Here is a 15,863-nt window from a genome sequence, read left to right as displayed (position 1 = left end):
AGCAAGATCAAATGACAACCCAAAGTGTATTAAATAGAAAGCACCGAAAATCACTATATATACAAAAATGTATGTGTGTTCCAGTCCAATGTTGTGTATGTGTGTGCGTGGAATCGGCCTTACCGGTAAGCCGTTTTAAGTCCGTGCACACGATGAGGAACAGCGATCTCCAAGGTGAAATAATCCAGCAAGTATATCTCCACAAAGAGTCAAACAGTCAGTCAATGACAGCCAAGCCGTGTAGTGCGATCGATCGCTAATCCAAAAGAGCAATAGAGTAAAGTTGCTCCCGAATGCCGGTAAGCCGGCTCCCTTTAACGGAAGTGAAGTTGATCAGCTGAAGTATGACGTCACGGGAATTCCCAGGTGTAACGATCAAGACTCTCGCTCAGAAAAAAACAGTAAGACCAACACTCGACAGGGGCAACAAAAACCCAGGGATTCTTTAATATAAGAACATCTGACATGTATAACTCTTTAATTAGTTTAATAAGCCGTCTTCTAAATATCCCCTTTATGTGGCCACGCTACAACTTTACTATTTGCCAAGTTCTAGTCGTTAACTTGGGCCCCTGTTCATGTTTCACGTATCAAATTAAGGTTTTAGCTTCTGTCTGTTTGAGGCTTTACATTCAACTTTATGGCTGGACTAGCATAACTGCATATACTGATGCCCAAACCCCTCTGAGGTCACTCGTTGGCTTTTTTACAGTCACGCAAGTATAGAATCATATCTTGGGATAAAGGATTGGTTGATACTGAATTTTGTTTATTCATTTATTTTTAAATTTCAGGCTAGTCCCAGTAATGTAGACTGCTTTCATTTAAGCATTAATCCCTTAACTGTTGTATCCCAACTAGGTAGCTGTCCAAGGCCTTGTTTACACCTGGTACTAAGAAGCATTTTTGTAAATCGGATCACAAGTGGACTGGTGTAAAAAAGGGGCTTTTTATTTTTTTGAGCTTGTCTATTTTTGGCCACTTCCAGAGGTAGTCCAACACATTCGACCAGATTGCTTTCATAGAGTAGATGCTCATGTGGCTGAATGTGTTCGAACAGCCGCAAAACGGTGTACTCTACCGCCTACTGACCTAGTACGTGAACATTTTAAGAAGTGCGCTAGCAGGTGTGATTTAAACTTTCTTCAAATATACAGGCCTGTTGCCATGGGAAAACTATGATGTGTTTCAAAGAAGAAAAAAACAATCCAGAATAGCTAACACATCTAATATAAAAAAGGCTGAATTCAGAATGGCAGAAATAGTACTAGCATACTATTCTGAATTCAGCTCAATGTGGTTTTATGTATGTTCAAAAGGGAAAAATTGACTTAAGAAACAATAGAATCACCTAGTTGCATAAACTCCCACTCGTGCAAGTCTGGAGAATCATGACTTAATGAAGAGGGTGGGATTATCATTAATTAGCCAAAGTCTGTAAAAGCACCAAAGGGCAGCACCTCAGCAGTGTGACTAGCTGTTGAACAATGGCAGGAAGTTGGTGTGCTGTTCAGTCTCTGGCACTTTGTGTTTGGTTCTGTGCTTTCAGCCATGCTGTTCCGAAGTGGAGTGATCTGCCCCAGAATCCTCAAGCTCTGATGTTCCAGCAAACTAACCAGCGGTTCCAAAAGCCAGCTCAACAGAAAGCTAGTCAACGGTTTCCTCAGCAGGTTCAAAAGCCATTTAAACAGCAAGCTAGTCAACGGTTTCCTCAGCAGGTTCAAAAGCCAGTTCAACAGCAAGCTAGTCAACAGTTTCTTCAGCAGGTTCAAAAGCCAGTTCAACAGCAAGCTAGTCAACAGTTTCCTCAGCAGGTTCAACAGCAAGCTAGTCAACAGTTTCTTCAGCAGGTTCAAAAGCCATTTCAACAGCAAGCTAGTCAACAGTTTCCTCAGCAGGTTCAACAGCAAGCTAGTCAATGGTTTCCTCAGCAGGTTCAAAAGCCAGTTCAACAGCAAGCTAGTCAACAGTTTCCTCAGTCAGGTCAACAGTTTCCTCAGTCAGTTCAACAGCAAGCTAGTCAACAGTTTCCTCAGTCTGTTCAACAGCAAGCTAGTCAACAGTTTCCTCAGTCAGGTCAACAGTTTCCTCAGTTAGTTCAACAGCAAGCTAGTCAACAGTTTCCTCATTCAGTTCAACAGCAAGCTAGTCAACAGTTTCCTCAGTCAGTTCAACAGCAAGCTAGTCAACAGTTTCCTCAGCACTTTCAGCCTAAGCAGCCAGTGGCACAGGCAGAGCCCCTTGACAAATGTACTGTAGCTGATTATGAGCAGATTCAATGTGGACCACCTGGTATCAGTGGTGCTGAGTGTGCTGCTATCAACTGCTGCTTTAATGGAATGCAGTGTTACTATGGGAAGGCAGGTAAGAGTGTAGAGTCAATGTAGAGGCATTCATGTTAAACTGATCCTCAGCAATAACCTGCTCTTGTAACTCGTTCCAGTGACTGTCCAGTGTATAAGAGATGGTCAGTTTGTGGTAGTGGTGGCTAGAGATGTAACGCTGCCTCGATTGAGCCTGGATTCAGTCCGTCTCCTGGGTGGAAGTGATCCAGCTTGCAGTCCTGTGGGATCCACACCTTTCTTTGCTATATACCAGTTCCCTGTCACTGCATGTGGCACAAGCATGATGGCGAGTAGCTGCTTGTGGTTTTGTTCTGCATGGCTTAGAATGGATTGGATGCCAACAATGTTACTATTTGCAGGAGGACGGTGGATATGTGGTGTATGAAAACAGAATGACCTCCTCATATGAAGTGGGTATCGGACCACTTGGTTCCATTACAAGGGACAGCCATTTTGAGTAAGTGATGTATGCTTTATCATAAATGTGAATCATTGACACATGCTACAAGCTCACTGTTTGTTGTCCAGGCTTCTCTTCCAGTGTAGGTACTCTGGTACCTCTGTGGAAGCTCTGGTTGTGGAGGTCAACACCGTTCCTCCACCTCCACCAGTAGCTGCTCCTGGACCCCTCAGGGTGGAGCTTAGACTGGCAAATGGTCAATGTGTCACCAAAGGCTGTGCAGAAGGTAAGCGTTTGTCCCAAGTATGCCTAAAGCCTTTCTAAAACTCCAGTTTCTAGTTAAACACTGCATTCTTCCTCAGGGGACGAGGCGTACACATCCTACTACAGTGATGCTGATTATCCAGTTACAAAAGTCCTGCGGGAGCCTGTGTATGTTGAGGTGCACATTTTGGAGAGGACCGACCCCAACATTGTCCTGATGCTGGGACGTTGCTGGGCGACATCAACCCCCAGTCCACTCAGTCTACCCCAATGGGATCTTCTGGTTGATGGGTGAGTAAGGCCAGTCTTTATCCATCTAGTGTGCTGTAAGGCATTTCTGACTGCCTCTTTGCCTTTCAGATGCCCTTACCAGGATGATCGTTACCAGACCACATTGGTTCCAGTGGCTGGATCATCTGGTCTTCAGTTCCCGACCCACTACAAGCGCTTTGTTGTGAAGATGTTCACATTTGTAGATCCAGCATCACTGGCTCCTCTGCAGGAAACCGTATGCTCTGCAGCCTTACCTCAACCCTTAATATTAGTGCTTTTTACAGTGAATTCTATGGCTTAACCCTTTCCCCCTCTGTTAGATCTTCATCCACTGTAGTACAGCGGTGTGCCATCCCTCCTCTGGCTCCTGTGAGCAAAGTTGCACTAGGAAAAGTGAGTGCTTGCTGTAAGTTGACTTCAGGAACTGAGAATTTATTTAAATGCCCCTCATGCTTCTACCACTTTTTACAGGAAGAGACACGCCCGTCAAGACCATCTCTAGTGGGCAAACTGTGGTGTCTAGTGGACAAGTTAACCTGGTCAAGTGAATTTTAGTGTTTTAATAAACTTCATGAAACTCAACATTGTTTCTCTTTGGTATTCATTTCTGTCTGGAGTTGGATGTTTCATGACTGTTCTCAGTTTGACTTCTGCACTACTAAACCTTTTTCTTTTGTGCATTGAGATTCTTGACTTGAACTAAACAAGCCAAGTTTCTGCCTAAGCCATCTAACTTTGTAACGTTCTGCCTATACAAGGCAGGATACACCACAAAATATACCTTCTAGACCCTCTATGAAAGCGTTGGATAGAATTGCTCACAATGTAAACAAGCAAGATCAAATGACAACCCAAAGTGTATTAAATAGAAAGCACCGAAAATCAATATATATACAAAAATGTATGTGTGTTCCAGTCCAATGTTGTGTATGTGTGTGCGTGGAATCGGCCTTACCGGTAAGCCGTTTTAAGTCCGTGCACACGATGAGGAACAGCGATCTCCAAGGTGAAATAATCCAGCAAGTATATCTCCACAAAGAGTCAAACAGTCAGTCAATGACAGCCAAGCCGTGTAGTGCGATCGATCGCTAATCCAAAAGAGCAATAGAGTAAAGTTGCTCCCGAATGCCGGTAAGCCGGCTCCCTTTAACGGAAGTGAAGTTGATCAGCTGAAGTATGACGTCACGGGAATTCCCAGGTGTAACGATCAAGACTCTCGCTCAGAAAAAAACAGTAAGACCAACACTCGACAGGGGCAACAAAAACCCAGGGATTCTTTAATATAAGAACATCTGACATGTATAACTCTTTAATTAGTTTAATAAGCCGTCTTCTAAATATCCCCTTTATGTGGCCACGCTACAACTTTACTATTTGCCAAGTTCTAGTCGTTAACTTGGGCCCCTGTTCATGTTTCACGTATCAAATTAAGGTTTTAGCTTCTGTCTGTTTGAGGCTTTACATTCAACTTTATGGCTGGACTAGCATAACTGCATATACTGATGCCCAAACCCCTCTGAGGTCACTCGTTGGCTTTTTTACAGTCACGCAAGTATAGAATCATATCTTGGGATAAAGGATTGGTTGATACTGAATTTTGTTTATTCATTTATTTTTAAATTTCAGGCTAGTCCCAGTAATGTAGACTGCTTTCATTTAAGCATTAATCCCTTAACTGTTGTATCCCAACTAGGTAGCTGTCCAAGGCCTTGTTTACACCTGGTACTAAGAAGCATTTTTGTAAATCGGATCACAAGTGGACTGGTGTAAAAAAGGGGCTTTTTATTTTTTTGAGCTTGTCTATTTTTGGCCACTTCCAGAGGTAGTCCAACACATTCGACCAGATTGCTTTCATAGAGTAGATGCTCATGTGGCTGAATGTGTTCGAACAGCCGCAAAACGGTGTACTCTACCGCCTACTGACCTAGTACGTGAACATTTTAAGAAGTGCGCTAGCAGGTGTGATTTAAACTTTCTTCAAATATACAGGCCTGTTGCCATGGGAAAACTATGATGTGTTTCAAAGAAGAAAAAAACAATCCAGAATAGCTAACACATCTAATATAAAAAAGGCTGAATTCAGAATGGCAGAAATAGTACTAGCATACTATTCTGAATTCAGCTCAATGTGGTTTTATGTATGTTCAAAAGGGAAAAATTGACTTAAGAAACAATAGAATCACCTAGTTGCATAAACTCCCACTCGTGCAAGTCTGGAGAATCATGACTTAATGAAGAGGGTGGGATTATCATTAATTAGCCAAAGTCTGTAAAAGCACCAAAGGGCAGCACCTCAGCAGTGTGACTAGCTGTTGAACAATGGCAGGAAGTTGGTGTGCTGTTCAGTCTCTGGCACTTTGTGTTTGGTTCTGTGCTTTCAGCCATGCTGTTCCGAAGTGGAGTGATCTGCCCCAGAATCCTCAAGCTCTGATGTTCCAGCAAACTAACCAGCGGTTCCAAAAGCCAGCTCAACAGAAAGCTAGTCAACGGTTTCCTCAGCAGGTTCAAAAGCCATTTAAACAGCAAGCTAGTCAACGGTTTCCTCAGCAGGTTCAAAAGCCAGTTCAACAGCAAGCTAGTCAACAGTTTCTTCAGCAGGTTCAAAAGCCATTTCAACAGCAAGCTAGTCAACAGTTTCCTCAGCAGGTTCAACAGCAAGCTAGTCAATGGTTTCCTCAGCAGGTTCAAAAGCCAGTTCAACAGCAAGCTAGTCAACAGTTTCCTCAGTCAGGTCAACAGTTTCCTCAGTCAGTTCAACAGCAAGCTAGTCAACAGTTTCCTCAGTCTGTTCAACAGCAAGCTAGTCAACAGTTTCCTCAGTCAGGTCAACAGTTTCCTCAGTTAGTTCAACAGCAAGCTAGTCAACAGTTTCCTCATTCAGTTCAACAGCAAGCTAGTCAACAGTTTCCTCAGTCAGTTCAACAGCAAGCTAGTCAACAGTTTCCTCAGCACTTTCAGCCTAAGCAGCCAGTGGCACAGGCAGAGCCCCTTGACAAATGTACTGTAGCTGATTATGAGCAGATTCAATGTGGACCACCTGGTATCAGTGGTGCTGAGTGTGCTGCTATCAACTGCTGCTTTAATGGAATGCAGTGTTACTATGGGAAGGCAGGTAAGAGTGTAGAGTCAATGTAGAGGCATTCATGTTAAACTGATCCTCAGCAATAACCTGCTCTTGTAACTCGTTCCAGTGACTGTCCAGTGTATAAGAGATGGTCAGTTTGTGGTAGTGGTGGCTAGAGATGTAACGCTGCCTCGATTGAGCCTGGATTCAGTCCGTCTCCTGGGTGGAAGTGATCCAGCTTGCAGTCCTGTGGGATCCACACCTTTCTTTGCTATATACCAGTTCCCTGTCACTGCATGTGGCACAAGCATGATGGCGAGTAGCTGCTTGTGGTTTTGTTCTGCATGGCTTAGAATGGATTGGATGCCAACAATGTTACTATTTGCAGGAGGACGGTGGATATGTGGTGTATGAAAACAGAATGACCTCCTCATATGAAGTGGGTATCGGACCACTTGGTTCCATTACAAGGGACAGCCATTTTGAGTAAGTGATGTATGCTTTATCATAAATGTGAATCATTGACACATGCTACAAGCTCACTGTTTGTTGTCCAGGCTTCTCTTCCAGTGTAGGTACTCTGGTACCTCTGTGGAAGCTCTGGTTGTGGAGGTCAACACCGTTCCTCCACCTCCACCAGTAGCTGCTCCTGGACCCCTCAGGGTGGAGCTTAGACTGGCAAATGGTCAATGTGTCACCAAAGGCTGTGCAGAAGGTAAGCGTTTGTCCCAAGTATGCCTAAAGCCTTTCTAAAACTCCAGTTTCTAGTTAAACACTGCATTCTTCCTCAGGGGACGAGGCGTACACATCCTACTACAGTGATGCTGATTATCCAGTTACAAAAGTCCTGCGGGAGCCTGTGTATGTTGAGGTGCACATTTTGGAGAGGACCGACCCCAACATTGTCCTGATGCTGGGACGTTGCTGGGCGACATCAACCCCCAGTCCACTCAGTCTACCCCAATGGGATCTTCTGGTTGATGGGTGAGTAAGGCCAGTCTTTATCCATCTAGTGTGCTGTAAGGCATTTCTGACTGCCTCTTTGCCTTTCAGATGCCCTTACCAGGATGATCGTTACCAGACCACATTGGTTCCAGTGGCTGGATCATCTGGTCTTCAGTTCCCGACCCACTACAAGCGCTTTGTTGTGAAGATGTTCACATTTGTAGATCCAGCATCACTGGCTCCTCTGCAGGAAACCGTATGCTCTGCAGCCTTACCTCAACCCTTAATATTAGTGCTTTTTACAGTGAATTCTATGGCTTAACCCTTTCCCCCTCTGTTAGATCTTCATCCACTGTAGTACAGCGGTGTGCCATCCCTCCTCTGGCTCCTGTGAGCAAAGTTGCACTAGGAAAAGTGAGTGCTTGCTGTAAGTTGACTTCAGGAACTGAGAATTTATTTAAATGCCCCTCATGCTTCTACCACTTTTTACAGGAAGAGACACGCCCGTCAAGACCATCTCTAGTGGGCAAACTGTGGTGTCTAGTGGACAAGTTAACCTGGTCAAGTGAATTTTAGTGTTTTAATAAACTTCATGAAACTCAACATTGTTTCTCTTTGGTATTCATTTCTGTCTGGAGTTGGATGTTTCATGACTGTTCTCAGTTTGACTTCTGCACTACTAAACCTTTTTCTTTTGTGCATTGAGATTCTTGACTTGAACTAAACAAGCCAAGTTTCTGCCTAAGCCATCTAACTTTGTAACGTTCTGCCTATACAAGGCAGGATACACCACAAAATATACCTTCTAGACCCTCTATGAAAGCGTTGGATAGAATTGCTCACAATGTAAACAAGCAAGATCAAATGACAACCCAAAGTGTATTAAATAGAAAGCACCGAAAATCAATATATACAAAAATGTATGTGTGTTCCAGTCCAATGTTGTGTATGTGTGTGCGTGGAATCGGCCTTACCGGTAAGCCGTTTTAAGTCCGTGCACACGATGAGGAACAGCGATCTCCAAGGTGAAATAATCCAGCAAGTATATCTCCACAAAGAGTCAAACAGTCAGTCAATGACAGCCAAGCCGTGTAGTGCGATCGATCGCTAATCCAAAAGAGCAATAGAGTAAAGTTGCTCCCGAATGCCGGTAAGCCGGCTCCCTTTAACGGAAGTGAAGTTGATCAGCTGAAGTATGACGTCACGGGAATTCCCAGGTGTAACGATCAAGACTCTCGCTCAGAAAAAAACAGTAAGACCAACACTCGACAGGGGCAACAAAAACCCAGGGATTCTTTAATATAAGAACATCTGACATGTATAACTCTTTAATTAGTTTAATAAGCCGTCTTCTAAATATCCCCTTTATGTGGCCACGCTACAACTTTACTATTTGCCAAGTTCTAGTCGTTAACTTGGGCCCCTGTTCATGTTTCACGTATCAAATTAAGGTTTTAGCTTCTGTCTGTTTGAGGCTTTACATTCAACTTTATGGCTGGACTAGCATAACTGCATATACTGATGCCCAAACCCCTCTGAGGTCACTCGTTGGCTTTTTTACAGTCACGCAAGTATAGAATCATATCTTGGGATAAAGGATTGGTTGATACTGAATTTTGTTTATTCATTTATTTTTAAATTTCAGGCTAGTCCCAGTAATGTAGACTGCTTTCATTTAAGCATTAATCCCTTAACTGTTGTATCCCAACTAGGTAGCTGTCCAAGGCCTTGTTTACACCTGGTACTAAGAAGCATTTTTGTAAATCGGATCACAAGTGGACTGGTGTAAAAAAGGGGCTTTTTATTTTTTTGAGCTTGTCTATTTTTGGCCACTTCCAGAGGTAGTCCAACACATTCGACCAGATTGCTTTCATAGAGTAGATGCTCATGTGGCTGAATGTGTTCGAACAGCCGCAAAACGGTGTACTCTACCGCCTACTGACCTAGTACGTGAACATTTTAAGAAGTGCGCTAGCAGGTGTGATTTAAACTTTCTTCAAATATACAGGCCTGTTGCCATGGGAAAACTATGATGTGTTTCAAAGAAGAAAAAAACAATCCAGAATAGCTAACACATCTAATATAAAAAAGGCTGAATTCAGAATGGCAGAAATAGTACTAGCATACTATTCTGAATTCAGCTCAATGTGGTTTTATGTATGTTCAAAAGGGAAAAATTGACTTAAGAAACAATAGAATCACCTAGTTGCATAAACTCCCACTCGTGCAAGTCTGGAGAATCATGACTTAATGAAGAGGGTGGGATTATCATTAATTAGCCAAAGTCTGTAAAAGCACCAAAGGGCAGCACCTCAGCAGTGTGACTAGCTGTTGAACAATGGCAGGAAGTTGGTGTGCTGTTCAGTCTCTGGCACTTTGTGTTTGGTTCTGTGCTTTCAGCCATGCTGTTCCGAAGTGGAGTGATCTGCCCCAGAATCCTCAAGCTCTGATGTTCCAGCAAACTAACCAGCGGTTCCAAAAGCCAGCTCAACAGAAAGCTAGTCAACGGTTTCCTCAGCAGGTTCAAAAGCCATTTAAACAGCAAGCTAGTCAACGGTTTCCTCAGCAGGTTCAAAAGCCAGTTCAACAGCAAGCTAGTCAACAGTTTCTTCAGCAGGTTCAAAAGCCATTTCAACAGCAAGCTAGTCAACAGTTTCCTCAGCAGGTTCAACAGCAAGCTAGTCAATGGTTTCCTCAGCAGGTTCAAAAGCCAGTTCAACAGCAAGCTAGTCAACAGTTTCCTCAGTCAGGTCAACAGTTTCCTCAGTCAGTTCAACAGCAAGCTAGTCAACAGTTTCCTCAGTCTGTTCAACAGCAAGCTAGTCAACAGTTTCCTCAGTCAGGTCAACAGTTTCCTCCGTTAGTTCAACAGCAAGCTAGTCAACAGTTTCCTCATTCAGTTCAACAGCAAGCTAGTCAACAGTTTCCTCAGTCAGTTCAACAGCAAGCTAGTCAACAGTTTCCTCAGCACTTTCAGCCTAAGCAGCCAGTGGCACAGGCAGAGCCCCTTGACAAATGTACTGTAGCTGATTATGAGCAGATTCAATGTGGACCACCTGGTATCAGTGGTGCTGAGTGTGCTGCTATCAACTGCTGCTTTAATGGAATGCAGTGTTACTATGGGAAGGCAGGTAAGAGTGTAGAGTCAATGTAGAGGCATTCATGTTAAACTGATCCTCAGCAATAACCTGCTCTTGTAACTCGTTCCAGTGACTGTCCAGTGTATAAGAGATGGTCAGTTTGTGGTAGTGGTGGCTAGAGATGTAACGCTGCCTCGATTGAGCCTGGATTCAGTCCGTCTCCTGGGTGGAAGTGATCCAGCTTGCAGTCCTGTGGGATCCACACCTTTCTTTGCTATATACCAGTTCCCTGTCACTGCATGTGGCACAAGCATGATGGTGAGTAGCTGCTTGTGGTTTTGTTCTGCATGGCTTAGAATGGATTGGATGCCAACAATGTTACTATTTGCAGGAGGACGGTGGATATGTGGTGTATGAAAACAGAATGACCTCCTCATATGAAGTGGGTATCGGACCACTTGGTTCCATTACAAGGGACAGCCATTTTGAGTAAGTGATGTATGCTTTATCATAAATGTGAATCATTGACACATGCTACAAGCTCACTGTTTGTTGTCCAGGCTTCTCTTCCAGTGTAGGTACTCTGGTACCTCTGTGGAAGCTCTGGTTGTGGAGGTCAACACCGTTCCTCCACCTCCACCAGTAGCTGCTCCTGGACCCCTCAGGGTGGAGCTTAGACTGGCAAATGGTCAATGTGTCACCAAAGGCTGTGCAGAAGGTAAGCGTTTGTCCCAAGTATGCCTAAAGCCTTTCTAAAACTCCAGTTTCTAGTTAAACACTGCATTCTTCCTCAGGGGACGAGGCGTACACATCCTACTACAGTGATGCTGATTATCCAGTTACAAAAGTCCTGCGGGAGCCTGTGTATGTTGAGGTGCACATTTTGGAGAGGACCGACCCCAACATTGTCCTGATGCTGGGACGTTGCTGGGCGACATCAACCCCCAGTCCACTCAGTCTACCCCAATGGGATCTTCTGGTTGATGGGTGAGTAAGGCCAGTCTTTATCCATCTAGTGTGCTGTAAGGCATTTCTGACTGCCTCTTTGCCTTTCAGATGCCCTTACCAGGATGATCGTTACCAGACCACATTGGTTCCAGTGGCTGGATCATCTGGTCTTCAGTTCCCGACCCACTACAAGCGCTTTGTTGTGAAGATGTTCACATTTGTAGATCCAGCATCACTGGCTCCTCTGCAGGAAACCGTATGCTCTGCAGCCTTACCTCAACCCTTAATATTAGTGCTTTTTACAGTGAATTCTATGGCTTAACCCTTTCCCCCTCTGTTAGATCTTCATCCACTGTAGTACAGCGGTGTGCCATCCCTCCTCTGGCTCCTGTGAGCAAAGTTGCACTAGGAAAAGTGAGTGCTTGCTGTAAGTTGACTTCAGGAACTGAGAATTTATTTAAATGCCCCTCATGCTTCTACCACTTTTTACAGGAAGAGACACGCCCGTCAAGACCATCTCTAGTGGGCAAACTGTGGTGTCTAGTGGACAAGTTAACCTGGTCAAGTGAATTTTAGTGTTTTAATAAACTTCATGAAACTCAACATTGTTTCTCTTTGGTATTCATTTCTGTCTGGAGTTGGATGTTTCATGACTGTTCTCAGTTTGACTTCTGCACTACTAAACCTTTTTCTTTTGTGCATTGAGATTCTTGACTTGAACTAAACAAGCCAAGTTTCTGCCTAAGCCATCTAACTTTGTAACGTTCTGCCTATACAAGGCAGGATACACCACAAAATATACCTTCTAGACCCTCTATGAAAGCGTTGGATAGAATTGCTCACAATGTAAACAAGCAAGATCAAATGACAACCCAAAGTGTATTAAATAGAAAGCACCGAAAATCAATATATATACAAAAATGTATGTGTGTTCCAGTCCAATGTTGTGTATGTGTGTGCGTGGAATCGGCCTTACCGGTAAGCCGTTTTAAGTCCGTGCACACGATGAGGAACAGCGATCTCCAAGGTGAAATAATCCAGCAAGTATATCTCCACAAAGAGTCAAACAGTCAGTCAATGACAGCCAAGCCGTGTAGTGCGATCGATCGCTAATCCAAAAGAGCAATAGAGTAAAGTTGCTCCCGAATGCCGGTAAGCCGGCTCCCTTTAACGGAAGTGAAGTGTATCAGCTGAAGTATGACGTCACGGGAATTCCCAGGTGTAACGATCAAGACTCTCGCTCAGAAAAAAACAGTAAGACCAACACTCGACAGGGGCAACAAAAACCCAGGGATTCTTTAATATAAGAACATCTGACATGTATAACTCTTTAATTAGTTTAATAAGCCGTCTTCTAAATATCCCCTTTATGTGGCCACGCTACAACTTTACTATTTGCCAAGTTCTAGTCGTTAACTTGGGCCCCTGTTCATGTTTCACGTATCAAATTAAGGTTTTAGCTTCTGTCTGTTTGAGGCTTTACATTCAACTTTATGGCTGGACTAGCATAACTGCATATACTGATGCCCAAACCCCTCTGAGGTCACTCGTTGGCTTTTTTACAGTCACGCAAGTATAGAATCATATCTTGGGATAAAGGATTGGTTGATACTGAATTTTGTTTATTCATTTATTTTTAAATTTCAGGCTAGTCCCAGTAATGTAGACTGCTTTCATTTAAGCATTAATCCCTTAACTGTTGTATCCCAACTAGGTAGCTGTCCAAGGCCTTGTTTACACCTGGTACTAAGAAGCATTTTTGTAAATCGGATCACAAGTGGACTGGTGTAAAAAAGGGGCTTTTTATTTTTTTGAGCTTGTCTATTTTTGGCCACTTCCAGAGGTAGTCCAACACATTCGACCAGATTGCTTTCATAGAGTAGATGCTCATGTGGCTGAATGTGTTCGAACAGCCGCAAAACGGTGTACTCTACCGCCTACTGACCTAGTACGTGAACATTTTAAGAAGTGCGCTAGCAGGTGTGATTTAAACTTTCTTCAAATATACAGGCCTGTTGCCATGGGAAAACTATGATGTGTTTCAAAGAAGAAAAAAACAATCCAGAATAGCTAACACATCTAATATAAAAAAGGCTGAATTCAGAATGGCAGAAATAGTACTAGCATACTATTCTGAATTCAGCTCAATGTGGTTTTATGTATGTTCAAAAGGGAAAAATTGACTTAAGAAACAATAGAATCACCTAGTTGCATAAACTCCCACTCGTGCAAGTCTGGAGAATCATGACTTAATGAAGAGGGTGGGATTATCATTAATTAGCCAAAGTCTGTAAAAGCACCAAAGGGCAGCACCTCAGCAGTGTGACTAGCTGTTGAACAATGGCAGGAAGTTGGTGTGCTGTTCAGTCTCTGGCACTTTGTGTTTGGTTCTGTGCTTTCAGCCATGCTGTTCCGAAGTGGAGTGATCTGCCCCAGAATCCTCAAGCTCTGATGTTCCAGCAAACTAACCAGCGGTTCCAAAAGCCAGCTCAACAGAAAGCTAGTCAACGGTTTCCTCAGCAGGTTCAAAAGCCATTTAAACAGCAAGCTAGTCAACGGTTTCCTCAGCAGGTTCAACAGCAAGCTAGTCAACAGTTTCCTCAGTCTGTTCAACAGCAAGCTAGTCAACAGTTTCCTCAGTCAGGTCAACAGTTTCCTCAGTTAGTTCAACAGCAAGCTAGTCAACAGTTTCCTCATTCAGTTCAACAGCAAGCTAGTCAACAGTTTCCTCAGTCAGTTCAACAGCAAGCTAGTCAACAGTTTCCTCAGCACTTTCAGCCTAAGCAGCCAGTGGCACAGGCAGAGCCCCTTGACAAATGTACTGTAGCTGATTATGAGCAGATTCAATGTGGACCACCTGGTATCAGTGGTGCTGAGTGTGCTGCTATCAACTGCTGCTTTAATGGAATGCAGTGTTACTATGGGAAGGCAGGTAAGAGTGTAGAGTCAATGTAGAGGCATTCATGTTAAACTGATCCTCAGCAATAACCTGCTCTTGTAACTCGTTCCAGTGACTGTCCAGTGTATAAGAGATGGTCAGTTTGTGGTAGTGGTGGCTAGAGATGTAACGCTGCCTCGATTGAGCCTGGATTCAGTCCGTCTCCTGGGTGGAAGTGATCCAGCTTGCAGTCCTGTGGGATCCACACCTTTCTTTGCTATATACCAGTTCCCTGTCACTGCATGTGGCACAAGCATGATGGCGAGTAGCTGCTTGTGGTTTTGTTCTGCATGGCTTAGAATGGACTGGATGCCAACAATGTTACTATTTGCAGGAGGACGGTGGATATGTGGTGTATGAAAACAGAATGACCTCCTCATATGAAGTGGGTATCGGACCACTTGGTTCCATTACAAGGGACAGCCATTTTGAGTAAGTGATGTATGCTTTATCATAAATGTGAATCATTGACACATGCTACAAGCTCACTGTTTGTTGTCCAGGCTTCTCTTCCAGTGTAGGTACTCTGGTACCTCTGTGGAAGCTCTGGTTGTGGAGGTCAACACCGTTCCTCCACCTCCACCAGTAGCTGCTCCTGGACCCCTCAGGGTGGAGCTTAGACTGGCAAATGGTCAATGTGTCACCAAAGGCTGTGCAGAAGGTAAGCGTTTGTCCCAAGTATGCCTAAAGCCTTTCTAAAACTCCAGTTTCTAGTTAAACACTGCATTCTTCCTCAGGGGACGAGGCGTACACATCCTACTACAGTGATGCTGATTATCCAGTTACAAAAGTCCTGCGGGAGCCTGTGTATGTTGAGGTGCACATTTTGGAGAGGACCGACCCCAACATTGTCCTGATGCTGGGACGTTGCTGGGCGACATCAACCCCCAGTCCACTCAGTCTACCCCAATGGGATCTTCTGGTTGATGGGTGAGTAAGGCCAGTCTTTATCCATCTAGTGTGCTGTAAGGCATTTCTGACTGCCTCTTTGCCTTTCAGATGCCCTTACCAGGATGATCGTTACCAGACCACATTGGTTCCAGTGGCTGGATCATCTGGTCTTCAGTTCCCGACCCACTACAAGCGCTTTGTTGTGAAGATGTTCACATTTGTAGATCCAGCATCACTGGCTCCTCTGCAGGAAACCGTATGCTCTGCAGCCTTACCTCAACCCTTAATATTAGTGCTTTTTACAGTGAATTCTATGGCTTAACCCTTTCCCCCTCTGTTAGATCTTCATCCACTGTAGTACAGCGGTGTGCCATCCCTCCTCTGGCTCCTGTGAGCAAAGTTGCACTAGGAAAAGTGAGTGCTTGCTGTAAGTTGACTTCAGGAACTGAGAATTTATTTAAATGCCCCTCATGCTTCTACCACTTTTTACAGGAAGAGACACGCCCGTCAAGACCATCTCTAGTGGGCAAACTGTGGTGTCTAGTGGACAAGTTAACCTGGTCAAGTGAATTTTAGTGTTTTAATAAACTTCATGAAACTCAACATTGTTTCTCTTTGGTATTCATTTCTGTCTGGAGTTGGATGTTTCATGACTGTTCTCAGTTTGACTTCTGCACTACTAAACCTTTTTCTTTTGTGCATTGAGATTCTTGAC

The 15,863-nt window shown here is 43.9% G+C and overlaps 4 protein-coding genes across 4 annotated transcripts; all 4 read left to right on the top strand.

Annotated features, from left to right (window-relative positions):
- Positions 1 to 152: 152 nt before the first annotated feature.
- On the top strand, positions 153 to 3,830 carry LOC309482320 (zona pellucida sperm-binding protein 4-like; the record flags this gene model as incomplete). Its single annotated transcript, XM_082147671.1, has 9 exons — positions 153 to 174; positions 2,260 to 2,364; positions 2,444 to 2,631; positions 2,705 to 2,802; positions 2,874 to 3,031; positions 3,108 to 3,300; positions 3,370 to 3,517; positions 3,603 to 3,675; positions 3,754 to 3,830. The coding sequence occupies 9 exons, from the start codon at positions 153 to 155 to the stop codon at positions 3,828 to 3,830; spliced, it is 1,062 nt and encodes a 353-aa protein (XP_082003797.1).
- A 436-nt stretch (positions 3,831 to 4,266) lies between these two features.
- LOC309482318 (zona pellucida sperm-binding protein 4-like) lies at positions 4,267 to 7,860 on the top strand (the record flags this gene model as incomplete). Its single annotated transcript, XM_082147665.1, has 9 exons — positions 4,267 to 4,288; positions 6,290 to 6,394; positions 6,474 to 6,661; positions 6,735 to 6,832; positions 6,904 to 7,061; positions 7,138 to 7,330; positions 7,400 to 7,547; positions 7,633 to 7,705; positions 7,784 to 7,860. The coding sequence occupies 9 exons, from the start codon at positions 4,267 to 4,269 to the stop codon at positions 7,858 to 7,860; spliced, it is 1,062 nt and encodes a 353-aa protein (XP_082003791.1).
- A 434-nt stretch (positions 7,861 to 8,294) lies between these two features.
- Positions 8,295 to 11,888, top strand: LOC309482317 (zona pellucida sperm-binding protein 4-like; the record flags this gene model as incomplete). The annotated part of the gene is made up of 9 exons (XM_082147664.1): positions 8,295 to 8,316; positions 10,318 to 10,422; positions 10,502 to 10,689; positions 10,763 to 10,860; positions 10,932 to 11,095; positions 11,166 to 11,358; positions 11,428 to 11,575; positions 11,661 to 11,733; positions 11,812 to 11,888. The coding sequence occupies 9 exons, from the start codon at positions 8,295 to 8,297 to the stop codon at positions 11,886 to 11,888; spliced, it is 1,068 nt and encodes a 355-aa protein (XP_082003790.1).
- Positions 11,889 to 13,659: 1,771 nt separating this feature from the next.
- On the top strand, positions 13,660 to 15,717 carry LOC309482316 (zona pellucida sperm-binding protein 4-like; the record flags this gene model as incomplete). Its single annotated transcript, XM_082147663.1, has 7 exons — positions 13,660 to 13,842; positions 14,592 to 14,689; positions 14,761 to 14,924; positions 14,995 to 15,187; positions 15,257 to 15,404; positions 15,490 to 15,562; positions 15,641 to 15,717. 7 exons carry the CDS (start codon positions 13,660 to 13,662, stop codon positions 15,715 to 15,717), a joined length of 936 nt encoding a protein of 311 aa, XP_082003789.1.
- Between the last annotated feature and the right edge of the window lie 146 nt (positions 15,718 to 15,863).

This window comes from Leuciscus leuciscus (genome assembly GCF_965113295.1).
Source record: "Leuciscus leuciscus genome assembly, chromosome: 19".
Classification (NCBI taxonomy): domain Eukaryota; kingdom Metazoa; phylum Chordata; class Actinopteri; order Cypriniformes; family Leuciscidae; genus Leuciscus; species Leuciscus leuciscus.
Note: the sequence above shows the minus strand (reverse complement) of the source record. Positions and strands in the feature narration are given on the sequence as shown.